At 37.6% G+C, this 27,374-nt stretch overlaps 1 protein-coding gene, 1 long non-coding RNA gene and 1 pseudogene across 3 annotated transcripts; all 3 read left to right on the top strand.

Moving 5' to 3' along the window:
• The first annotated feature begins 509 nt into the window (after window positions 1–509).
• Window positions 510–3,067, top strand: LOC103343732 (cytochrome P450 736A117-like; annotated as a pseudogene). Its single transcript, XR_016125602.1, has 2 exons — window positions 510–1,494; window positions 2,206–3,067. The product of XR_016125602.1 is annotated as a cytochrome P450 736A117-like (transcript).
• Window positions 3,068–4,098: 1,031 nt separating this feature from the next.
• LOC148918949 (uncharacterized) lies at window positions 4,099–4,903 on the top strand. Its single transcript, XR_016125511.1, has 2 exons — window positions 4,099–4,533; window positions 4,642–4,903. It is a non-coding gene; the product is annotated as an uncharacterized LOC148918949 (long non-coding RNA).
• A 15,502-nt stretch (window positions 4,904–20,405) lies between these two features.
• Window positions 20,406–26,241, top strand: LOC148918948 (uncharacterized). Its single transcript, XM_089048742.1, has 4 exons — window positions 20,406–20,668; window positions 22,507–22,810; window positions 23,247–24,733; window positions 25,023–26,241. The coding sequence occupies exons 1-4, from the start codon at window positions 20,406–20,408 to the stop codon at window positions 26,239–26,241; spliced, it is 3,273 nt and encodes a 1,090-aa protein (XP_088904868.1).
• The last annotated feature ends 1,133 nt before the right edge of the window (window positions 26,242–27,374 follow it).

Genomic DNA, 27,374 nt, shown 5'->3' with positions numbered 1-27,374 from the left:
AATTACTTCAATAAACTATATGTTATGCATAATTGTTGGAGTTGTACTTTTTCAATTTCTTCCCAAAAATTTTCTAAGGAGATGGTTTAGAGAACTCATTGTAGATGCTCTAAATATCTTAAATCTTGGGGACATAAGATTTGTTCACTTGGCCACATTACTGGATTTGTGGATTGCAATCAACAATATAGGCAATTGATGTCCTACATCCATTATATCTTAATGAAAATGGACCTATTTTCAAGAAGTCCTAATATTTTTCCCAATATGTCATGCTTGCCTCAATTGGTTTTACTTATATTCGTTTTTTATTATTCGTAAGGTGTTTTATTTTATAGAGCATCGCAACAAAAACATATTCTTTTTTATTATCCAATAATTATTATTAATTCCTGCACACAGAATAATAAAAAAATCATTAATTTATCATTTTTTTAATAGGTGTTCACCTGATTTTTTTCATCCAAAAAGTCCGGGGTGATCTTATATATGGAGCACCCTACAAACTTTTTATTTGTCAAGCACAAACACAACACCACCTAAAAAATTAAGAAGTGGAAGAAGATGTTAAATCTCCTGAATGAAACCTTCTCAAGCTTGTTGCAACCTTTTTCCTTCAAGTATTTAGCACTTCTTGCAATTTTCGTCATCCTTATATATAAATGGTTCTCCACTTCCGCAAACTCATCACCACCTTCTCCACCAAAGCTCCCTATCATTGGAAACCTTCACCAACTAGGCCAGCACCTTCAGCGCTCTCTTCAAACCCTAGCTCAACGCCACGGGCCGCTCATGCTCCTCCATTTTGGAAGTGTGCCGGTCCTTGTGGTCTCCTCAGATGAGACTGCCCGCGAGATCATGAAAACCCATGACATCACATTCGCCAACAGACCCAAGAACACCTTCTTCAAGAAGATTTGCTACAACTTCAAAGACGTGGCCTCGGCTCCTTATGGTGAGTATTGGAGGCAGATGAAAAGTATATGCGTCTTAAATCTCCTTAGCAACACAAGGGTTCGTTCTTTTCGTGCGGTAAGAGAAGAGGAAACTAAATCCATGATCGACAATATAACTAAGCACTGCTCCTCATCCCCCTCCTCAGCATCATCAGCGTTTAATTTAAGTGAAATGCTCGAGACGCTTACGAATGATGTTATCTGTAGAGTGGCTCTTGGGAGGAAGTACAGCGATGGCGGGGAACGTGGGAGGACGTTTAAGAAGCTTGCCGGGGAGCTGACGTTGGTGATGTCGCGTATCCATATTGGAGACTACATCCCATGGCTTTCCTGGATCGCCCGTCTCAATGGTTTGGACGCCAAGTTTGACGATCTGGCTAAACGGTTCGATGAGTTTTTAGAAATAGTTGTTCAAGAGCATATGGATGAATTTGATGGTCTTACCAAGAATGAGGACCAAAAGGATCTTGTGGACGTTCTGCTTTGCCTTCAGGCTGATTCTCCTATTGATAGAGTTAGCATCAAGGCTGTCATCTTGGTAATTAACTCTCTCTCTCACTCTCTCTGTTACATTACATGCATAGTGGTGTTGGATTGCCTTATCTTTTTCACCATTGTAATGCTAGGATTACTCAGTTTGTTCAAAGAATGATGTTAAATTAATTATGCTTGTTATGTGATCGTATCTAAAGAAATAAATAAGTTTTTAACAAAAATTGAACCATATCTGAAATTTTTTATTGTCAAACTTGTGCTAGCCTGCCAAGAAACACAAAGAAAAAGATGTGTTGTGTGACAAGAGACTAGTAATATTAAAAAGAAAATATTTTGTAAAAACCTAATATAAGTCAAACATTTTGGATTAACGTGGTTTTTTTAAGGCTTATTTATTGATGTGCCCTCTATGCTGTTCCGAAAATCTCAATTTGTCCCCTACAGTTTCAACTGAGTCAATGTGCCCTCCTGTGTATTCATTTTGTGTCTCACGTTTCCTCATTACGTCAATTTACTCAATAATACCTTTAACTTGTTGACATGACATAGATGTTTTAGTAATTTGACATATTTGTTTGAAGCATGAGCATTTTCAGGGATTTTGAATATTTCATTTTTAAGGTCTTCTACCTATATATATAGATATATAGATAGATAACTCGTGGGGTTATTCCTAATGAACCCCAATTCTTTTGGGTTTATATCTAATTTTCCATTAAATTTTAATCGATTTTTTCGGTTAAAATTCTTGTAGGATATTTTTGTCGGTGGCACTGATACCTCATTCACACTCCTAGAGTGGACAATGTCCGAGCTTTTAAGGCATCCAAGAGTCATGGAAAAATTGCAGAATGAGGTGAGGGGTAGTGGGCAAGAAAACAGACATAATTAGAGAGGATGATTTGGTTGGAATGCACTACTTGAAGGCAGTGATCAAGGAGACTCTTCGCCTACATCCTTCAGTTCCATTGCTATTGCCCAGGCTATCGACCCAAGATGCACAAATAAATGGCTACGACATTAAAGCCAACACACAAGTTATAGTGAATGCATGGCAAATTGGAAGAGATCCCAAGTCATACAACAAGCCGGAGGAGTTCGAGCCAGAAAGGTTCTTGGACAGTGCCATAGATTATAAAGGCAATTACTTCCACTACATTCCATTTGGGGCTGGCAGAAGAGGTTGCCCAGGAATTCAGTTTGCCATGGCTGTCCAAGAGATTGCTTTGGCAAATTTAGTGCACAAGTTCAACTGGGCGCTGCCCGATGGCACAAGAGGGGAGGACTTAGACATGACTGAATCTAGTGGAACAAGCGTTCGTAGAGTATATCCTCTTAAAGTTGTTCCTATTCCATATTCGGGCTAATATAGTGTTGGTGTATCCGAATTGGACCTCCTTTATTAATAGAAAATAACAAATTATAATATCTTACGCCATTATTTGGTAATAAGAATTTGAAATAATGTTTAGGTTTTATGTTATCATTAATATAAATATGTATTAAGAAAAGTGTGTGGAACTGCTTGTGGGCTCACTGACTATCGAGTTGTTGAAATGTCCATTGTTTGGTTTCCCAGGAAAGGATTTTCTAATAAACTCTCAATTTGGCTTTTATTTATTTATGTAAAGGATATAATTTAAAAAAAAGACGCGATACATGCATAATTACCATAATCACAATAATGTGAGAATTGGTTATGATGTGCAAAGAAACATGTGCAAATTATTAAAATAGTTATGCATATAATTGTTATTGATAGGAGCATATTTATGCGACTTTTCTATCTTATTTCTTTGCATTTACTTAGTTAATTCCCATTTATTATAGTGATTTAGCTTATTTTCATACTATTGTAGGTCCAGATGGCAAGAAAGGGCATATAATTGTTATAAATATAAATATCAAATGATATACATGTGAAATTCGAGTTGTGTAACGGATTGTATCGAAAATTACCACCCCTAACTAAGGTCGCCCTAGAAATAAATTCATATATGTAATTTGTAAGAAGTTCTATATCAGACACTAATTTTAATAAAATTGATCATTGTGCAATGGTGTGCACTATCCATGTGTAGACGTGGACTTACAAATTACAATAGGCGTCTATTATGTGTAGATTATGTATGAGTCGGTAACATGACATAAATATATTTGTATCACTTTATTTTAACTATCTATTTAGCATCAATATAATTTTCTTTTTATATGAGTACCATATGTGTACTGACATTTTAGATGAAAAAACAATTATCGTTTTGACAGGATTTCGTTTTTCCTTTCCAAAATGGTTTGAGAAAGGATATGAAAATTATGATGGTTTGGACTAGAGTTGGGTGGTTAGAGGATGTGTTGTCTTAAAATGAAATGTATGTACTGCATATATACCGGTAGCGCCAAGTGATGATGTTCGTAGTTTGATCATTGTTTTGTTCATATGCCGCCACTGGTCCAAACACAAAACACACTAAAGCCCAACCTGAGACTGCAAACAAAGATAAAAGGCCCATCCAAGCTCATTGCCTATAACATATATTACATATGATACATGTGTTATATTACAGTGGTGACATTTGTGAAAAAATACATTCATGTTTCCCAATGGGCGGTGGAGGGTCACTGGTCGCTCAAAACATGGATATATATGCTGCAAAGGGACAAACGATAAACATGTGCTGCAAATCTGGCCAATGGTCGGTGGAGGGTCACTTGAGATTACAAAAGATATCCCACAAATATGCTTCGACCCGCATTGAACGCTGGACCATTCGTTGAAGATAAAAGTACATCGAAATCATATGAAGTTTTACCATGAGCAAAGAAGTTACTCATTCTGCATTTGTGCTGTAAGCCAGTTCCATCCCTTCCCTCTATATACATGAGTATATGAACAATATTTTCCTTACTTGCAGATCAAAAAAGATCTGACATTTTTACACAAGTACAAATCATGGCTCTAGAAGCTGGTTCAACAGCTCAATCACAAAATTCTAAGGCTGATCAAATTGTTCGACGGACAGCAAATTACCACCCGAGCATTTGGGGGGATCAGTTTATGAATTATGATTCAGAAGACATTGTAATTTATATATCATACAAATTGTTTCAATAACTAAATGCATGTTTCTCTGTTTTGTTTCAAAAGAAATTTGACATGTATTTTGCTCATTCAATTTTGTGGATGCAGATAACTTATGCCCATAAGCAACAAGAAGTTGAAGAACTGAAACTAGCAGTGAGGAGGGAAGTGTTCAACTTTGAAATAAAGCAGTTGAGTGTAGTGAAACTATTGTGAGTATAAACAACACTATTAAGTGTATGGTAAACTTTTATGTAGAATTATTGTGGTTGTGTATAATATCCAAAAAAGGCATGATGTTAAAAGTGTTATTAACTTATTTGAGTGGTGTTATAAGATTGGTTAAATCAAGTGCTGCTATTTTCACCCATGTCTTATTTTCTAACCCATCTTATATTCAAAATTTTAAAAACAAATTTACCTTTCTGTAAAATGACTTCTAAGAATTTAGAGAAAAAACCTCAACTCACCTGTCCCGACCCACACACTTTCTCTCTCTATACGCCCCAAACTCCCTGAAAAATAGAAAATATCCCCAACTCCTAAAAAACGTAGATCTGGTTACGTGAGGATGATGGTTTTTAGAAGAAAGAGGGGCGATTAGTCAAGAAACAACTAACTAAGCAAAAACCGCCATATTAATCATATACAAAATACAATACTTAGTTTTTCTGCTTGGCAATTGACATAATGCCTCATCAAATCAACAATATAACATTAAAACAAGAAATACCAAATAACCCCGAATCAAAATTTGACCAAACAAATCAAAAATCAAAAGCCAACAGCCAAATTATTAGAATCAGAAATAACATAACCAAAAACAGAAGTAAAGTTACTTTCTTGAACTTCAAATGATATACAATAGCATTTAGAACTCATGTTCAAGCCTATACGGGCTGGTCCATTGACTTACTTTTCCTTACACACCAAGAATTCCTATTATAATTGTAATTGATTTATTTTAATTCCTGATTTCCTACTGTAAATAGATTTAGGAATTTATTATTTACTTGCCCATTCAGGTTTCGTTGTATTATAAATAAGATCTCCTACAAGGAGAAGAATACATAGAAAATTCCCACAAACAAATATTCTCTCATACTTTTCATATTTTAGCATGGTATCAGAGCGGTGATCTTGGGATTGCTGACTCTAGTTTCTAAACCCTAGCCACCACCATAGGGGAGGATGACTCTTCTAATCCTCATGTCGGTAGCACCACTGCTTCCTCCTTTCCTTCTCAACCAACTTTAGCCGAGTTGAGTGCCTAGGAAGATCAACTAATGAAGATGCAGACTTAGACCTCGAACCCAATCCTAAATCAGGATCCTACCAAGACTACCCGATCTTGACTTAGACGACGACCCCGAACTTGAATCAAACGATGATTCTAACGACAATTACCTATGAAGCTTCCGCTGCACAGATTGGCATAAAGTTGGATGGCACCAACTATGCCCTATGGTCCCAAGTTGTCGAGTTGTATATCTCTGGTAAAGAAAAATTGGGATATACTACTGGCGATCTTCCACAACCTCTTTCGACAGCTCCAACGTTTCCCTGTTGACGCATCGAGAGCTCTATTGTGAAGGGATGGCTCATGAATTCTCTGAAGCAGAGCTTGATTGGCATTCATTCGTTTTTCAACGGCAAAAGTAGTGTGGGATGCATTGCCACAACTTACTATGATGGCACTGACAACTCTTAGGTTTATGATCTGACACGACGAGTCTCCATGTATTCGACAAGCTGGCGACTCCATTGAAACCTATTACAATACTCTCAAAAGCTTATGGAGAGAGATTGATTTCCGTCGTCCAAATATGATGGAGTATGAACGTGATATCAAGAACTATAATGATATTTTGTAGGAAGATTGAGTTTACATATTTTTGGATGGCCTTGATGATTGTCTTGATAAGGCCTGAAGTGATGTTTTTTACATGACTCCATTCCCTACTATGGACCAAGCTTATGCCTATGTCCGCCGTGAAGATGTTCAACAAGCTGTGATGATGGGTTCATCTGCACCCCAGCAGCAGCTTAACGGCTAAGAGTGTGCCTTGATCGGTCCCTTACCGTGTCGGACAACCCCGAATTCTTCTCTGCGACCCACCTTGATCCGGTCATATGCTCATGCTGGTGTGCCACCTCCTAAAACCATCCCACCTTCCTGTTCCAAGCCTCCAAGCGATGAAAGTGGTTGCACGCCTTGTAGCAACCCCAAACATACCAGCGACGCCTGTTTTAAGTGAATGGTTATCTGATAGGTGAGAGGACCTTCGTGCTTGCAAGCTCAGAGAAACTGCTAGTAGTTCCGGCTGTGCTACTCTTGTCTCTATCGAACCTGTTAATGTATGCATTTTGATTTTTTCTTTTGGCTTCCCTTGAAAATTTTGTAATAGGATTTTTATTGTTTTTATCAAGGTCAAGTTTAGATTAAGAATAGCTTCTCTAGGTGTTCTTAACTAACAACTATCCTATGGAGGTTCAAGCAAATTGACAAAGGTAAATTGTGCATTGCGTCACATTGCACTAAACTAATTTCATAAAATGATGACTAGTCATCTGTTTCTCGTATGACCAGATGACTAGTCATCCTTGCTCTGTAGGATTTCCAGCTGGATAGCCAACTATTTTGTCCTATTATGCTTTCTCTCTTCGCTGCCATGTGTTGATTCTGACCTATGAATTTTTGGTAAAAGCCAAAGAATCCCTCATTTGGCAGTCGTCACTTTTGTAGGCAAATTTTGGAAAGTTTCTCTGTAAACTTTCTCTTCTTCCTCAAGTGTAACCTTCATATTTTTCATCTTTGAGTTTTCCAAAATGTTTCTTTTTGAAAACTACATTTGAAATATGAAAACCTCATCTTGCTAGATCAAACACTTTCTCATATATATCTAGGTCAGATTCAAGTTTTCTTCAAGAGTATGGTTTCTTGAAGAAATTGGTCATTCTCCCTTTGAATCCAAATTTCGTTCTTGCTTGAGTTAGAGCTAGCCAGCTGGTGCCATGGGATGAAAAAGCTGAAGAAGGAGCTGCCATTGCCATGAAGACCTAAGTTGCTGATTTTGCTAAGTTAGAGAAGAAGATTAGACAAATGAGGTAAAACTCATCTTCCTAAATAGACCTAGGAATTTCTTGAGCTTGCTAGTATTCTTTGTAAGAATCTTTTTGCTAAGTGGATGTTTGGTCGGTTGATGACCCCCAGTTTTCCCAATGGTGGGTTTCTGGGTGAACAATTTTTGGTTTCCATCTTTGTAAATTTTCTAGGTTTGTGTTCTTGATAAGTTGACTAGTCATTGCATGATTCTGGGTTTGTGTTCTTGTGATTGACTAGTCATCTTTTGTTGTTGTTTGGTGTTTGCTTGGTTATGCTGTCTTCACACACTTTCACCATAGTTGTTGCTAGCACAAGGGATGCCTAGATTGACTGGTCCTTCTAAGTGCCTAGGTTGTCACTAGTAATTCTCTAGGCTTGTAGGTACATCTTGGTATGCTCTGTGTATGTTATTGTTTGGTATAATTCATATCTGACAGTTGACTAGTCCTAAGAGTATTTGGTCAAGGTTTAAAATGTGTGAAGTTTGTTGCGTTCTTGGTTGAATATATTTTAAATTTACCCCTCGTCACCTAAGTACCAATTTCAATTGGTATCAGAGCACCAGCTCTTAACATAAATAAAGAGATCCTTTGGGTGCTAATTGGTATTAGGTGTGCAAACATAAAAATGGATCAAATTGCTCATTGCATTCATGATAAGCTTGCCTTGTTTGTTAAGAAATATAGAAGGGTTGTCAAAGATAAAACCAAAGTCACTAGGAATTGTCAAAATCTTCCTAGTTTATGTACATGTGTGTCTCAAGATAATGTTTTTAAGGAGAAGAATTTTTTGGACTCTTATGGCTTTAGGGAGGACAAAAGTTTGAAGGGTCTTGTAAAGTGCTACCTATGTGGTGGTGCTGGTCACATTGATGTGGAATGTACAAATAACCACATGACAGAGTCTTATGGGAGAGAAGAGTCAATTAGTGCACAATGGAGTGATTGTGATAGAGATGATTCCAACAACTATATCACTTCGTCTTATGAAGAGGCAAATAATTTTTCCCTTGTTAGTTCTGTTCATAACTCTAGTCTTGCTAGATTTCATGTAGTTAAGAAAGGAAAATATGATTCAGGAAATGAATCTGTGTCTGGAGATGATAGGCAGGATGACCAGTCATACATAAAACAAGATGACTAGTCATACATGGAACAAGATGACCAGTCATACAGGGAACTATGTGAAAAGTATGATATGCTTTCCAATGAAACTTGTAATTTCAAAGAACATAATCACATGGTTGAAGAAAAGGTCAAGAAACTTGATGAACTGAATGAAACTCTCAAAATGGCCAAAAGGAAGTTGAGTGATAACTTGTATGAGAATGAAGTTGACATGTATGACTTGTATCATAAAGTTAGCACACTTGAAAAAGAAAATTCTGATTTGATTGAGAAATTGAATGTACTTGAAAATGACAAATCCTTGCTTCTTCATAGATTGATTTTATTTGAGTTTGAAAAGTCATTAGTTGAGCATGAAAAGGTTGTCGTGCGTGATAAGTTTATGGTTGAAAATTCTGTTTTGCAATGCATGTTATTTGAGATAGACGTTGAGGTTCAAAACTTGTTTGAAGTGGTAAAATCACTTGAAAACAACATGGTTAAACAATCTGATTCTTTTGATGCTTTACAATTTGAAAATATAAGATTGGAACATGAACTTGAGTTGGAAAAAGAAAAGATTCAAGGTTTAACCATTGGTGCTAGAAAGATTGATAAAATGCTCAATTTCGGAAAATTGTTTGGTGATAAAAAAGGTTTAGGTTATATAGATGAGTCTTTTACACCTTCATTATTTGAGACAATCTTTGTCAAAGATGTGTCAACTCAAGAAGCTCCAAAATTTGTTCATGGTCTCAACTTGGGTTTCGATTCCATGAATATTGTTTCTAAGAGAAAGTTGTCTCTTCCACAATCCAAATTTGTGCCTACCTGCCACTATTGTGGTGTGAAAAGACACATTCGACCTAGGTGTCATATCCTTAGGATTGGGTCTCAAGTTTCTAAAGAAAATGAGTTTAAGACTCATGTGTCATCTTTTAAGGGGTATGTGGATGTAAAGTCTACGGTTTGTTCAAGTGATAAACACTCTTCACTTGCAAAATTTGGTTTCCAAAAACCAAAAAGGTTCATTCCTACATGCCATCATTGTGGCACATTAGGACATATTAGACCAAAGTGTTTTGAGCATTGGAATTTTGAGCAAAAGCCTTTTGTTCATTTCAAGAAATTAAATGGTAACTCATTTCAAACTCAAGTGAATGACCTTCTTTATAAAGTTGCCAAAATTCCTAAGTTGATCTCTTTACCTCGTAAAGTTTCAAAAGTAAAGCAAGTTTGGGTCAAGAAGGAAGACCATGTTCTTCCTCATGTTGGTGATTAGTTTCCTCGTCTTATGTATCTAGACCATTCTCTTGTTCGTGTGTGCTTCATGGAGTTTAGATACATTGTCATGCATTTGCACCTTGTTCTTTTGTTTTTTTTTTTTAAATGTGGTCATTGCATGCATGTCTTTCAATCATCTCTCTCACAGTGCTTTGAATCTTGGGTGATCAACAAAATTTCATGTTCTTTTGAACTTGTTCACATTTATCTCGTTGGTCTTGTCCAAACCTTTTCCCTTGGTGCAAAGAATACATCCTAGCCATTGTAGATGACTTCTTTGGGTTTATTTGGGTCTCATTCTTGCTTGAAAAATCAGAAACCTTTCAAAGGTTTAAATTTGTCTGCCATCTTTTACAAAAAGTTAGGATGACTAGTCATCTGCCTCTTGTTAGAATTAGAACAGATCATGGTGCTGAGTTTGAAAATTCTACAGCTTGTTACATCTCAAACAAGGTGTTTTTGAGGTATGATGCCAATTAAACTCCCTATGAGCTTTGGAAAGGTAAGAAACCCAATATGTCTTATTTTAGAGTCTTTGGTAGCACATGTTATATCGTAAGAGATATGGAACACCTTGCTAAGTTTGACTCTAAAAGTGACAAATGAAGTTTTTCTTGAGTATTCCACTTCAAGCCGAGCTTATAGAGTATACAATTATAGGACTAGAACCATCATGTCAATATTGATGATTTTATTGCCTCTACTGAGATGGCATTAGATGAGGATAGTCTTTTATCTCTTATGCTTGAGGGAGAATCTCTAGGTGTAGTGGTTGACCTGTCAACTCCTGACAATTATGTTCCAGTTAACCTGTCAACTTGTCATAATCAAACTCAGAATCCCAACTCATCTGTCCTTGTGGAAAACTTTTTATAGAAGCATGGTAGCAAGCCTTCTCTACTTGACTGCAAGTAGACCTGACATTTCTTATAGTGTAGGAGTTTGTGCTAGGTTCCAAAGTGATCCCAAAGAGTCTCATATGTTTGCTATTAAAAGAATCATAAAATATGTGAGTGAAACCATTGATTTTGGTTTATGGTATACCTATGATACTAGTGTCAATCTTGCTGGGTATAGCAATGCCGATTAGGCTGGGTTTAGTGTTGATAAGAAGAGTACTTATGGGGTCTTTTATGTTGGCAAAAATCTTGTTGCTTGGCAGAGCAAAAAAACAAAACTTTGTTTCATTGTCAACTGTTGAGGTTGAGTTTGTTGCAGCTAAAAGTTACTGCATGCAACTCCTCTGGATGAAGCAGATGTTGGAAGATTATGGTCTTTTTCAATCATCCTTCCTTATCTACTGTGATAATATGAGTGCAATCGATATTTTCGAAAATCCAGTTCAACACTTTAGAACAAAATATATAGACACTAGGCATCATTTTATTAGAGATATTGTGGAAGATAACATTTTAACATTAGAGTTTGTTCCTTCTAAGAAACAACTTGCAGACATACTCACCATGGCCTTGGACTCTCATAAACATGTCACCTTTAGACAATCCATTGGCCTTTGCTCAATTGATTGATTATCATGTCTGTTCCTTATCTTCAGCACATTTCAAAACAGTTGACTAGTCATCTTGCATGTAGTTGACTAGTCAAGTCCAATTTTTTTTATTTAAAAAAAATGCTTTCAAATTGATATGCTACTGTTTCACATCTCTCATCTCTGATGGTGTGAAGGTTGAATGTTTTTGTGCTTTGCCTGACTTGTGCATAATCCTCTTTCTTGTTTAGAGCTATGAGATGAGACTTAATTCGTGCTATCTTATCCTCTTGGTGAGCCAAGTGTCTATGCTTCATTTTGGACTGTCATTGTTATCGTCTATTAGCTTATCTCACTCTCTTAGCCAATTTATTCAATAATTTGAAAAAAAGAAAAAAGAAAAAAGGGAAGTGTGACCAATGTAGTCACGGCTCTCGAAAGGTATAAGGTGATATGATTGAAGCATCTCGAGCAAAGAGCCGTAAAATTGGGCCATTCAAGCACTTATGTCTGAGATGTGCAAGTGTCACAAAATAAATCATCAAATATTTTGTCAATAGAGAGTGATGATACTTGAACTTTGAGCCTATAATCTGATCATGTTATAAAATTTCATTGTATACATGTCTCTGCAAAAGAGATAAGATATCATCTCTTGTGTCCCTTGGCTCTGAACCTCCCTATTCCAAAATATGCCGTGTCTCTAAGCATGAAATGCAATTCATATTCTATCTCTCAGAGTTGTTTGTAAATGTTACTTGCATAGGCTTTTAATTCATGTGCTTGAAGACTTGGCATAGACAATGATTGCTGAACATCCTTGATCACTTGATATGTTTGCTAGTTCTTCTCTATGTATTAGCAAAGTCCTTCATCTTCTATAAGGTTAATACTAAACATTATGCTTATTGTGATTACTGCTCTAGTTGACTAGTCACTATATGCATATGCTGATTGTGGTTGACTAGTCATCATGTTCTATTTTCGTTTTTGACCGTGTCTCTGGTCTTGTCTTTTATTCCTTAGCTATGTCTCTGGCCGTCAAGTCATGTTGTATATGCTTAATAGCGATCTTGTGCCTTTTTGGTGAAATTAATTTTCACTCTCTAATAAAGACCATTGGTTATGAAACAAAGCACAAAGACTCACTTGTCTTCTCCTTGTCTCATTTACACCTTCTGTTTCAACACTAGAATTGTGTTTATATGTTGTCGTGTTTGGATGACGCCACTTTGGTCTATGACCAGTTATCTTAATAAGTTGTGTTCCCACATTTAATGATTTAGCCTAACATAATTCTTGAAATCCTTACGAGTCTGCTATGCTATATGAATTTTGGATTGTTGGCTAATTTATTTTGTTGGGGGAGTTTCTTTGAGATGCATGTGTTTTGGCAACATTCTTGCTGGTTGTTTTTATCATTTTCATACATCAATGTTGCCTCCCTAAGCCTTCTCTCGGTTGATTTGCTCTCTTTTATTCTTGATTGTGTCTATGAGTTTGTTGGTCTTTTGATGCCATCTCAAATTTAGACATGTGTGACTAGTCCGTTTCACTAGTCCACTCTCTTCTTCTTGTGCTTTTTGGAAAAGTTATGTTGTGTTTTTTGGACAACCTCGAGACTTATTTCTTGTGTTCTTTCTCACATGTCCTCAATTTGAGCAAAAATTTAGGGTTCATCTTGCTTGGTGCTTTCTTCAAATTTGACAATGATTGATGCCTTAAATTTTGAAATCTTGGTGCTCTGTCTTGATTTTTCAATATGGTGTGTGAAGAAAAATTCATTGGTTGTCCCTTGTTTTGATAAATATGTTGCTTAAACTCTATCTTTTAAGGGAGTTTCTTTATGTGTAATGTGTACACATTGAAATTAAATTCAGCCACTTGCTTTTAATTGCTTTAGGTATGATTCCGTGCAACTTTTGCTCCATTTCTTATTCTCTTTAGCCAGATGCACTTTTGTATTTGTTGGCTATTTATGGAAAGTTTGTTGGATTAGTACGTCAAAGGTTAATTCCTTTATGTTATATGATACTCAGGGGGAGTATTTTTGGATAGGTTGGGTGGTATATTTTTGTAATCACATTGTGGGAATATTTTTGCTTGGGTAGTCTGTGCAACTTGATAGGGGGAGTTGTCTTGTATTGTTTTGAACAAATGCTATTTTGCTTTATAATCAAACTGTGTCATGTGCATATTGTTCAGATCTGATTATGTGACTTGTGTTTAATTCACTTGATTACTGTTTCTTTATATTTGCCTTTTTGTTATTTCCTTATCAACAAGGGGGAGAACATGCTCAACCCCATATTGCATATATTGCATATTGCTTCAAATTTCTATGATATAATATGCTTGTCTTGTGTCTGGGAGTTTGGTTGTTGTTTTGCAGGTACATCACTTCATCTCCTTAGGTTTGGTTTTGGGTTGAGTGTATTTAGAGAGTGTGTTGTCAAGGAAAGCCAAAAAAGGGGGAGATTGTTAATGTATGCATTTTGAGTTTTTCTTTTGGCTTTCCTTGACAATTTTGTTATAGGATTTTTATTGTTTTTATCAAGCTCAAGTTTAGATTAAGAATAGCTTCTCTAGGTGTTCTTAACTAACAACTATCCTATGGAGGTTCAAGCAAATTGACAAAGGTAAATTGTGCATTGCATCACATTGCACTAAATTGATTTCATAAAATGATGACAAGTCATTTGTTTCTCGTATGACTAGTCATCCTTGCTCTATAGGATTTCTAGCTGGATAGCCAACTATTTTGTCCTATTCTCCTTTTCTCTCCGTTGCCATGTGTTGATTCTGACCTATGAATTTTTGGTAAAAGCCAAAGAATTCATCATTTGGCAGTCATCACTTTTGTAGGCAAGTTTTTGAAAGTTTCTCTGTAAACTTTCTCTTCTTCCTCAAGTGTAACTTTCATATTTTTCATCTTTGAGTTTTCCAAAATGTTTCTTTTTGAAAACTGCATTTGAAATATGAAAACCTCATTTGAAATATGAAAACCTCATCTTGCTAGATCAAACACTTTCTCATATATATCTAGGTCAGATTCAAGATTGACTTCTTCAAGAGTATGGTTTCCTTGAAGAAATTGGTCATTCTCCCTTTGAATCCAAATTTCGTTCTTGCTTAAGTTAGAGCTAGCTAGCTGGTGCCATGGGATGAAAGAGCTGAAGAAGGAGTTGCCATTGCCATGAAGACCTAAGTTGCTGGTTTTGCTAAGCTAGAGAAGAAGATTGCGCAAATGAGGTAAAGCTCATCTTCCTAAATAGACCTAGGAATTTCTTGAGCTTGCTAGTGTTCTTGGAAAGAATCTTTTTGCTTAGTGGATTGCCTGGTCGGTTGATGACCCCTAGTTTTTCCCAATGGTGGGTTTCTGGGTGAACAATTTCTAGTTTCCATCTTTGTAAATTTTATGGGTTTGTGTTCTTGATAGTTAACTAGTCATCGCATGATTCTGGGTTTGTGTTCTTGCGATTGACTAGTCATCTTTTTCTGCTGTTTGGTGTTTGCTTGATTATGCTGTCTTTACACACTTTCACCATAGTTGTTGCTAGCACATGGGATGCCTAGATTGATGGGTCCTTCTAAGTGCTTAGGTTGTCACTAGTAATTCTCTAGGCTTGCAGGTACATCTTGGTATGCTCTGTGTATGTTATTGTTTGGTATAATTCATATATAGCAGTTGAATAGTCATAAGAGTATTTGGTCAAGGTTTAAAGTGTGTGAAGTTTGTTGCATTCTTGGTTGAATATCTTTTAAATTTACCCCTCGTCACCTAAGTACCAATTTTAGAACCCCAATTAGCCTTATTTCCGCAGGTAAACCTTACTAATAGTCCCGCGCTTCTAGATGTCTCAGGTAACTGCGGTTATGTATTTTGTACTTCTGATCTATGAGATACTATTGATTGAATAATTGATTATTGATTCTGGAGTCACTGATCCTATGACCTTTGATCCGAATGATTTTTTGCACACCACTACAACCCACAGCACAAGTATTGCCAATGCAAATGGAGTTACCTATCCTGTGACAGGGGCTGGCACTGTCAACCTTTCACCTTCTCTGTCCCTTTCGAATACTCTACTCGTTTCATCTTTGTCCAATAAATTAATATCTGTGAGCCAGACAATTGAACAACTGAATTGTTGTGCACTCATTTAACGCATTTTTTATTTATTACAGGATATTCTCACCAAGAAGATCTTTTCAAAGAAGTTTTCAAAAACAATTTGAAAGACTCATTTATGAAAAGATGAAGAAATCACTCCAAAGGAAAGGAGAGCAAAGGAGGAAAAACTCACAACCTCTCAAAAACACCTTTCCTGAAGTGACGGCTACCTTATAGAATGAAGGGTCCATTTACCCAAAAGAGTATCAAAGAATAAGAGAAAATTCTTTAGAACCCAGCTGGAAATGCAAATGAGCTAGCAGACGTCATGTTGCACAAAAGATTACTAGCCAAACACATACAAGTTGACTAGTCATAACCTAATGCATTCCAACAAATGTAATGCAAAATTTACCTTCGGCATCCCTTGATTATGTTGAGCCATTGATGATCAAAGCCAAAGGAGAACAACTAGATAACAATTTAACCTAGTCTAATACCCTTGAGCTTGGGAAATACATTACATGTCCTATTATAAACTTGTCAAGGAAAGTTAAAAGAAAACTAGCTAGAATACAACTTAACACTTAACATTACATTACATATTTTGACTTTAGGGCATACTCAATTACTAGAATTTGTGCATATAATAACCAACTTTAACAACTATTATCGATAGCAAAATGACTAATATGATAACCATGGTGGAAAGAAAGTATTTCAGATCTAGGTTTAGAGAGAGAAATGAATGAAAGGTAAAGCTCTGTATATTTCTGAGAAGTGTTTTCTTACATGATAATGAAATGAACTAATCACAAGCTTATATAGCTGTGTAACAATGACTCCTTCACTAATCTGATCTTAACAGAATAACTAATTAGACTAACAAGAGTAACTAACAAACACGTGAAGAGCTAACAGACTTGCCACCTCAGCAAGTACACGTGTCAGCACATCATACTGTTATCATCCCCCCTCAATCTCACGGGTGAGCCAAGACTGAGATTGCCACAGTGTTTGACAAACAGGGGACTATGAAGACCCTTGGTAAGAATATCAGCCACTTGCTTATCAGTAGAAACATATTGAACAATGAGATCTTTGTTTTGAACTCTCTCCCGAATGAAGTGGAAATCGATATCCATATGCTTGATACGAGAATGAAGTACCGGATTAGTACTTAGTGCTAAGGCAGACAAGTTATCACTGTGTAAAACTGGAGCTTCAGGAATAACCATATGTAAATCGCATAGCAGCTGTCTAATCCATGAAATCTCGGCAGACAATGAGCAAGAGCTCGATATCAGCCTCAGTGGAGCTTGGAAAGCTGAAGCTTGCTTTTAGATTCCCAAGAGATTGGATTATGGCCAAGAAAAACTGCATAACCAGTGGTAGATCGACGAGTGTTTGGGTCACCAGCCCATCGGCATCACAATAGCCGGAGAGAAGCATAGTGCGGGAAAAGCGATCCCATGGTGCGAGTACCTTGCGAATACGGAGAATTCTTTTGACAAAACCAAAATGAACATCGGTGGGATTATGCATAAAGCGTGAGACGGTATTAAGCTGCAAAGGCTATGTCTGGACGAGTGAAGGTTAAATATTGTAGGGCCCCGACAATACTGCGATACAATGTAGGATCACTAAGAGCAAGACCATCAGTTGTCAAAGCTTGTTGATGAGGTTTGGAGGGTGTACTACAAGGTTTACACGTATCCATGGCAGCCTTCTTGATTAAATCCTTAGCATACTTAGCTTGATTGACAAACATATTGCCATTAGCCTGATAGTGAATCTCAAGACCAAGAAAATATTTCAGCTGACCCATATCCTTGAGTTCGAATACTTCCCCAAGATCACGAATAACAGAGTTGACAAGGGCAGGATTAGATCCTGTGAGGATGATGTCATCAACGTACAATAAAAGAATAAGAATATCAGAAGAAGTTTTCTTGATAAAAAGGCTTGGATCAGAAGGAGACACTGTGAACCCCAGAGTAGGTAAATATCCTGTAAATTTGGCATTCCATGCACGAGGAGCTTGTTTTAAGCCATATAGGGACTTCTGAAGTTTACAGACAAAATCAGGATATGTAGGATCAACAAAGCCTTGAGGTTGCTTCATGAAGACTTCTTCTTGGAGCTCGCCATGAAGAAAGGCGTTCTTAACATCTAGTTGATGTAATTTCCATTGAAATTGAACTGCCAGACCCAAAATCAAACGAACTGTAGTATGTCGAACCACGGGACTGAATGTTTCGTCATAATCTAGACCATATTCTTGACTAAACCCTTGTGCGACAAGCCTGGCCTTATATCGAGAAATAGTACCATCTGCATTCTTTTTAACTTTAAAAATCCACTTGCACCCAACAATGTTTGTATGAGAAGGAGGAGGAACTAAAGTCCAGGTGCCCTGTTGGTGAAGGGCTTGAATTTCTTTAGACATGGCTTGCTGCCACTCAGGCTTTCAAGTGCTGCCTTGAAATGAGCAGGTGTATCAGGCTCAGATGATAGAATGAAGTGAGTAGTAAAGCTCGAGTACTCAGGAAATTGCCTATGCTTTGGATAATGCCGGACTTAGGACCGAGTCTGCATAGGATGACAATTATTGGGACTAGCGTCTGAATAAGCAGACTCGGAAGAATCAGATATATGAGGTAATATGACTTCCAGTTGATCAGCAGAGATGATTGGCAGCATATTGTTATCAGATGTTGTGGCACCAGCAGATGATGTAGAATCAAAAATGGTAGGAGAGAGCCTAGGTGAGGAAGTAGAATGCATGCTAGGACTGAGTAAAGACTGAACCGTAGGAGAAGAGGATGGTGGTGATGGCATAATGACAGGGACCGGCGACATACCAGATGGAGAGGCAGGAGAAGATTGTGATATAGATGGGGTAGCCAAAGAATATCGGTGAGCCTTGAAGGGAAACACATCTTCATTGTAGACTACATGTCTAGAAATTAGAACTTTCTGGTTTTGAAGGTTGTAACAATAAACTCCTTTATATCCCATTGAGAACCCCAAAAAGACACACTGCTGGGAGCGAGGTTCAAGCTTATGTGCATTGTACGGTCTGAGCAAAGGATAAATTGCTGAACCAAATATTTTAATAGAGAGCAAATCTGGTAATGTACCATAAAGCTTGGAATATGGAGATTGCATGTGCAGAGTGCGACTTGGCATTCTATTGATTAAGAATGTGGCATGTGTAACAGCATAATACCAAAAGCGAAGAGGAAGACTGGCTGTAGTTAGAAGAGAAAGTGCAGTTTCAATAATATGCCTATTTTTTCTCTCGGCTACTCCATTTTGCTGAGGAGTATATGGACAAGATATGTGATGAACGATGCCTTTAGATGCCAAAAATTCAGTGAACACCTTACTAGTATACTCTCCTCCACCATCAGATTGAAAGAACTGAACATGAGCGTGATAGTGATTCACAATATACGCATAGAACTTGCAAAACACTGAGAAAACATCTGATTTATTTAATAAGGGAAACACCCACATGAATCTGGTACAATCATCAATGAAGGTAAGGTAATATCTATAGCCTCCTAAAGCAATACAAGCAGAAGGCCCCCAGACATCGGAGTGCAGCTTAGAAAAGGGTTTGGAAGAAATGGTAGAAGAAGAAGGAAAAGGCAATTTATGCATTTTTCCTTGTAAACATGATTCACAAAGGGCATATGTGGGATCTGGAGCAACAGAAATGTGAGAAGCCTTGAGCATGTGTTGAAGCACTTCATTGGTGACATGACCCAGTCGGAGATGCCACAGTTTAGTCTTTACCTGCTGACCAAGCAAAGCATGAGAACTTGATGAAATGACAGAATTCTTGATTTGGGGACTGGAGCAGACTGATGAGGTTGTAACACTGCGGAAGAATCATACTCTTTATTTGAGACAAATGGAGAGGCCTTGATCAGGGAAAGAAACGAGAATGGAATAGAGACCTTTATTACTCGACCACAAAGCAGAAGGGTGTTGGTTTGTTTGTCTGCACAAATATGTGATGCTCATCAAAAATAACCACAATTGTTATCGCGACAGAGTTGATAGACAGAGAGTAGATTTGCTGCAAGTTTAGGGACATGATATATGGTATTTAAATGTAAGGTGCACAGTAAAGCGATTAAAGCAGAGGAACCAATATGATTGATGCACAGACCTTCTCCATTCCCCACAGTAATCTTGTCATCAGAATGATAAGGAGCAGAAGCTTGCAGATTATGAACATTGGGAGTCATATGATGAGATGCTCCACTGTCAGCTATCCACAGATCATTTGGAGTAAATGAGGGAGAGATATTGGCAGTCATGGCTTGCAGAGATTGTGGAGGAGGAGTGCCTTGGTAGACAAAATTGGACCTGTGGTAACAGTTCAATGCGATGTGACCCTTCTTTCCACATATCTGACATTCAAGTACAGGAGAAGAAGAACTCTCTGGAATTCGATAATAACAGTTTGGAGCTGTATGACCTCTCTTGTTACATATTTGGCATTCCGGGATGGGCTGATTCTGATTCCTGGAGTTTGAAGAAAACCTTGGTGAAAAACCGCCTTGATTATTAGAGGAGAACCTACCACTAGGACCCCATCCTCTAGGAGTGAAGGCGAAGAAGACCCAAAGGAGTGAAAAGACTGATCGGCGAAGATGATGACACATTAGGCAGTGCGAGGTCTTGAAATCATTAATCCCGTACAGAAAAATAAGAGGATTGTGGATGAGCGGTTAGTGTCCCACAGTAGAAGCGATGGCGATCTTGGCGAGGAGCTTGAGCATGAGCGATGAACCATATTCAACAGAGCAAACTAGTCATATTATGATGCATAGCGATTATCGTGACTCAATATTCTTCTCGGCAGTTAAGAGATATGCTCGGAAGTCCTTAAGTGATATTGGTGTGTCACGAGCCATCAAGACAGTCTTAATGATGTCAAACTCGGGTGGTAGACCATTTAAGGCTGCAATGATTATATCATCATCAGAGAGCTTGATACTTGCTGTAGAGAGTTGGTCTCGAATATGCTTCAGACCTAAGTAAAAATTTATCTATAGAATCCCCTCCTTTGTGAATAGTATAGAACTCTATTTTAAGTTAATTGATGCGAGCTCTTGAGACAGAGGCATATCGATCAATGAGACTCAACCAAGCTTCTCGTGCAGATTTACACCCAACCACATATTCAATGGCATCATCTGATAGCGTAGCAATGAGTAGGCTAAGCAAAGCCTTATCCAGTTGAAGCCAATGTCGATAGTCCTCAGAAATCTCAGTAGTTACTCCCTCAGATTCAGTAACAACATATTTAGGTGGACACACAGAGGTGCCATCAAAGTGACCATATAGATCATAGCCTTGAAGGACAGATTGCAATTGATAATTCCATTTCACAAAATTATCATCATTGAGTCGAATAGTAATGACTCCTAAGAGACCGTCAATTTTTGGAACAGAAAAAGTCATATTTGCCTTGTGCTTCAACAATTGTGTGGTAACAAATTAAGAATCAAATATTGCTTGGTGCTTTAACAAATCAGAAAGTAGCAAAAGTGCTTCAACAGGTAGAACAGATTATTGGATCTTCAAGAAAGGAGCTTCGTGCTTCAAAGAAATCTCAGATAAGTGCCTCGTGCTTCAAGAAATCATAGACAGCATAATTGAATAAGACCGAATCGAGTCAAGAAGAGGAATATCAGGCATACCAGAGGTGAATTCATCACCGAGTCAAGAAGACAATTGCGAATCGCGAAATATGAGCAAAGCGAGAACCATAGCGCCAGCGATTCGCCATTATTTTAATTTGAGAGCTCAAAAATGAAATTAGCGGTGATCGATGGCGGGCTTTGAGATTGTGGGCGGAAGCTTAAAATATCAGGAATCGATGAGCCGAAGCTCTGATACCATGATAACCATGGTGGAAAGAAAGTATTTCAGATCTAGGTTTAGAGAGAGAAATGAATGAAAGGTAAAGCTCTGTATATTTCTGAGAAGTGTTTTCTTACATGATAATGAAATGAACTAATCACAAGCTTATATAGCTGTGTAACAATGACTCCTTCACTAATCTGATCTTAACAGAATAACTAATTAGACTAACAAGAGTAACTAACAAACACGTGAAGAGCTAACAGACTTGCCACCTCAAAGCAAGTACACGTGTCAGCACATCATCACTGTTATCATAATATTCATGCACGTGTCTTGCACAGAAAATGACACTTCATTTATATCTACATTACGTTGTTTTCTTTTGTCTTCAATAGCATATAGCAGAATTATAAACAGAGCAATGTAGTTTCTGCAATGAATTTTGATGACAAACCTATACAGAAAAATTAGTTGACGTAATCGTATTGCAGTTTTCTATTTTTCACAGTGATTTTGTTTTTGTTTTTTCTTTTGTTTTCTGTTAGTATTGTAGTTATCCATATGTTAGATTGCAGATTGATAATTGTGTTTGAGGTGGTTTTGGTAGTGTCTTTGTGTTGCTAGAATTCTAATTGAATCGTAGTTTCTTCTTTTGATTGGAAGTTTTTTTTATGTTTAATTTGATATGTTTTTTTGTTCTTGTTCCAGTTATGATTTTGTTGTATGTTGTGTCTTTGTAGATTGATCATTGTGTTTGAGGTGTTTATGATAGTGTCTTGGTTTCCTTGTATGTTGTGTTTTTCTTAGAGTTGTAAATGATTGAAGTTTCATATACACACACAAAGTAGTAGCTAGCCTTCTGGTGGAAATTTGACTAGTACTACCTTCAACACGGTTGAAGGTATGACTTTTGATGCTTAAGTAAAGGGTTTACCCTTAGTGATTGTTTATCTTTTAGCATCTTTTTTATGAATATTATTAGTTGGAATGCTCGAGGTGCTGCGTGCACTAAGTTTAAGACTACTGTGATGAATTTGAGTCGTACTCATCATATGGATATTCTATTCATTTGTGAGCCTAGAATCAGTGGTGGGAAGGCTATTGATGTGGTTAAATCTTTGGGGTTTTCCAATTATGAAATTGTGGATGCTAATGGTTTTTCTGGTGGCTTGTGGTTATTATGGAATGCTAGTAAAGTCACAGTTGATATTGTTGGTACCTCAGCTCAATCTATTTACGCTTGTGTAATGTTGGCCTGGTCAAACTCCCTGGATGTTTGCTGGAGTGTATGCTCATCCTTGTATTGCTAAGCGACAGAAATTATGGGATTATCTTTCCTTTGTTGGAGCTAATCATAATATGCCTTGGTTAATTGCTGGAGACTTTAATGAGATGTTGAGGTTTGAAGATAAGTTAGGAGGAGCTTCTTTATGCAGATTAAGAGGGTTTAAAACCTGGTTTGACAACCATGATATGGTTGATTTGGGTTTTTATGGATCCAAATACACTTGGACTAATAAAAAGGTTTTGAAAGGCTGGACAGAGCTATTTGTAATTTGAGTTGGAGAAGGTTTTTTGCTGATGCAACTGTGAGACATCTCCCGAGGACTAAATCAGATCATAGTCCCATCAAAATCTGCTTGGCTTCTTGTTTTATTTCTTCCCCCCCCTTCCAGACCTTTCAGGTTTGAAGCTATGTGGCTCCAACATGAGAATTTTCAGGATGTTTTTTATGCTTCTTGGGGGTCTGTTATTGGATCTGCTCTAGATAAGTCTTATGCTTTAATTGCTCCTTTGAAGCAATGGAATATTCAAGTGTTTGGTCATCTGAGACAAAGGAAGAATAGGTTGTTGGCTCGCATTGATGGTATCCAAAAATCTTTGTGTTTGGGTCCAAATCGTTTCCTTTGTAATTTGGAACCTGAGTTAGTTAAGGAGTTTAATGATGTTCTTGAACAAGAAGCTGTTTTTTGGAGGCAAAAATCTAGGGTTAATTGGTTGCAGAAGGGTGATAGGAATACAAAGTTTTTCCATCTTACAACTATTATTAGAAGGAGGAGAAATAAGATTGAAAGACTTAAGAATATTGCTGGTGATTGGGTTGAGGAGGCAGTGGGAATTAAAGCTTTAGCTGTGACTTATTTTTCTGACCTGTTTTCTAATGATCATGTGGTGGACTCTGAGATTGGTTTTCCTAATTTGTTTCCTGGCATAGATGTGGCTGATTTGAGGCTTTTAAATAGACCAGTTGCTTTGGAGGAAGTTAAAGCTAGTCTGTTTAATATTGGAGGGCTAAAAGCCCCCGGGATAGATGGTTTTCCTGCTTGTTTTTATCAGAGCCAGTGGAATCATTGTGGTGAAGATATCTTTCAGATGGTTCTTAAGGCTTTTCATGAGTGTACAATTCCTGAGAAGCTTAATATGACTCTTATTACTCTAGTGCCTAAGGTGGAAAGTCCTTTGTCAATGGTGCAGTTTCGCCCTATCAGCCTGTGTTCTACTTTGTATAAAGTGATTTCCAAGGTTATTGTTGCCAGGCTCAGAACTATCTTGCCCAATCTCATAAGCCCTAATCAGGTTAGTTTTGTCCATGGTAGGCATATTACTGATAATATTCTTATTGCTCAAGAATTGATGCATAAGTTTAAATTGTCTAAGGGTAAAAAAGGTTTCATGGCTTGGAAAATTGATCTTTCTAAGGCTTATGACCGCCTAAATTGGAATTTTATTGAGCATGTGCTTGTGGAGTTGGGTCTGCCCCTCAATCTAATTAAGTTGATCATGAGTTGTGTTTCTACTGTGAAGTATCAAATATGTATCAATGGAGAGCTCACTGAGTCTTTCCAGCCTAAGAGTGGTATTAGACAAGGGGACCCTTTGTCTCCATACTTGTTTGTGTTGTGTATTGAAAAGTTGTCCCATATTATTTTCGAGGATGTTCGAATGGGTAAATGGAGACCTGTTAAGTCCTCCCAAGCTGGCCCTGCTGTCTCTCACCTCTTTTTTGCTGATGACCTAGTTTTGTTTGCTGAAGCTACCTCTAATCAAGCTAGAGTTTTGAAGAATTGCTTGGAGGTTTTTTGTCAAGCCTCTGGTCAAACAGTAAATTTTGATAAATCTGCTATATTTTGTTCTCCTAACACCTGTAAGGAAATAGCTAAAGAAATCAGTTGTATTTGTGGCTCTCCTCTAATTGAAGATCTTGGAAGGTACTGGGTATGCCTCTATTGCATTCTCGAATTGATAAAAGGACTTATAGTAGCTTAATTGACAAAGTGCATAAAAGACTTGCTGCCTGGAAGGGTAAATTTCTTTCTCTAGCTGGTAGAGCTACCCTTATTCAATCTGTTACTTCGGCTGTGCCATTTATGCAATGCAAACTGCTAAACTGCCTACTAGTGTGTGTGATGCACTTGACAAATTAAATCGAAATTTTTTTTGGGGTGGGAGTGAGAAAAGGAGCAGGGTCCATCTTTGTCAGTGGGATCTTGTTTGTAGGCCTAAGAGTAAAGGGGGTTTGGGTTTTAAAAAAACTGGTGCTATGAATCAAGCTTTGTTAGCCAAGATTGGTTGGAGGTTGCATATTAAGGATGAAGGCTTGTGGGCAAAGATTTATAAGGCTAAATACCTTAAAGGCCATTCTATTCTTGATGATTCTGTGATTTTTAGGCAGGATTGTTCTTCTACATGGAGAGGTGTGCTTCATGGTGCTGCTCTTTTAAGGAAAGGTATGTTATGGAGAATTGGGGATGGTGGTACTGTTAAGTTTTGGAAGGATAATTGGGTTTTTGATGCTCCTTTAAACCAAAATGATAGTGGTGTGCATATTTGTGACCCAGATTCTGTTATTTCCAGTTTTTACAGAGATGGTTGGTGGGATATGGAGAAACTAAGGGCTGCTTTACCTGATGAGCTGGTCCAAAGAGTTATTAGTTGTCCTGTGGGGTTTAATAGTGGGCTACAGGATGCTCAAATTTGGAAGTTTTCCTCCAATGGGATTTTCTCTGTAAAATCTGCTTATAATATGGTTTTTGAGGGCTCTACTTGCTCTGATGTTGCTTGGACGTTTTTGTGGAAGCTGAGGATTCCTCCCAAGTTGCATATTTTCTTTTGGCTTGTTTTTCAAGGAAAAATTCTTTCTAATGAGCAAAGAGTCAGAAGACAGCTATCTTTGGATGCTTCTTGTGGATCGTGTCATTGGCCTATGGAGTCTATACTCCATATTCTTCGTGATTGTGTTAAGGCTAAGAAGGTGTGGAATGCTCTTCTCAATTCTAGTCAAAGTGCTAGATTTTTTACTATGGACTTTCAACCTTGGCTTAGAGTAAATTTGATGTCGAAGATTGTTTGGGCTGATGGTATTCCTTGGAATTTGGTCTTTGTTTTCACATGTTGGTATATATGGAAATGGAGGAATCACTATGTGTTTCATGGTGATGAAGACTTGGCTTTTGACTCCATACAAATTATTACTGCTGCTGTGAAGGAATGGTTTAAAACTTCTAATGTTTCTTTTACCAAGTGTGCTAAGGTTGAGGCTTGGTTTGCTTGGGAACCTCCTCCTGCTGGGGTCTTTAAACTGAATGTTGATGGCTCTAGGAAAGTTGCTTCTGGCCATATTGGTGCTGGAGGTGTGTTGCGTGATGTTTCTGGTGATTGGTGTAATGGGTTTGCTATTAATTTGGGTAAAGGGCAGATTCTAGAGGCTGAATTATGAGGTCTGTTCTTTGGTCTGAGGATGGCTATTGCGAAAGCGTTTAATAACCTTATCGTTGAGATGGATTCGGCTGTTGCTATCCAGCTTGTTCAGCAGCATGATTCTCTTACTTTGCACCCTCTTGCATCTCTGGTCTCTAGCTGTTGGCAGTTAATGCAGCAGCTTGAGAAGTGCAGCATGCGTCATATTTTTAGGGAGAAAAACAGTGTTGCAGATCGTCTGGCTGCTTGGAGTTATAACTTAGATCTTGGTATCTGCGTTTTTGATGAGGCTCCAAGTTGGATTGGGACTTCTTTGGTGGAGGATTTGTTAGGGGTGTCTAGGCCCCGGTTGATTTGTGTTGGTTAGTTTGTTTTGTTTGTTTGGGGTTTTCCCCCCATTTCACCAAAAAAAAAAAAAGTAGTAGCTAACCTAGTTGTATATTACATGATTATGAAATCTCTCCAAGTTTATGCTAGCCATGCTCATTATGGCTTTAGCCATTACTATCTCTGTCAACAAGCCGGTTCCTTGCCTCTTAGTCATCTCTGGGTCGGGGTGGTGGTGGATGCGACCAAAACCCTCTTGCTTGTAGAGAAACTGAAGGCAGCGCAGGACCAGATTGCCGCAACAAAAAATGTGTGGATATGAGGACAGACATATCCAACTGTGGTTCTTGTGGGAAGAGATGCAGTTGCTCAGAGATATGCTGCAACGCTCATTGTGTGAATCCAATGTCTAACAAATATATGCATTTAATTGTATGTTTTTTTAATACAAGCGATAGTTTAAATCACAAGGGACTTGTGGGTATAAAATGCATTTATTTGCTACTTGAAAAGGTCGTTAATCTTTAATTTGATACTTATTTATTTTTCTTTTTCCTGATTGTTGAAGGGATGTGCTGCACAAATATGCCAATAACTATGTCTTGTTTATTTATATATTATTTATTTCTTACATCGTAAGAAAGGAGAAATTTTTTTATGTTCTTCTGTGTACACAAGTTGACTCATGTACCATCTAATACAAGTGTATTGGAGAATATTTCCGCATGTTGCATGTATGGTGTATTCGGAGCATACAAAAATTACTCGTAAAAAAGAGTTTTGGCGTTTAGGCTATGGAGTTAAAATGTGGATTGGGCTATGCGT

This window comes from Prunus mume, linkage group LG3, assembly GCF_029339155.1.
Source record: "Prunus mume cultivar Tortuosa linkage group LG3, ASM2933915v1, whole genome shotgun sequence".
Classification (NCBI taxonomy): domain Eukaryota; kingdom Viridiplantae; phylum Streptophyta; class Magnoliopsida; order Rosales; family Rosaceae; genus Prunus; species Prunus mume.
This window is presented reverse-complemented; position numbering and strand designations above follow the sequence as displayed.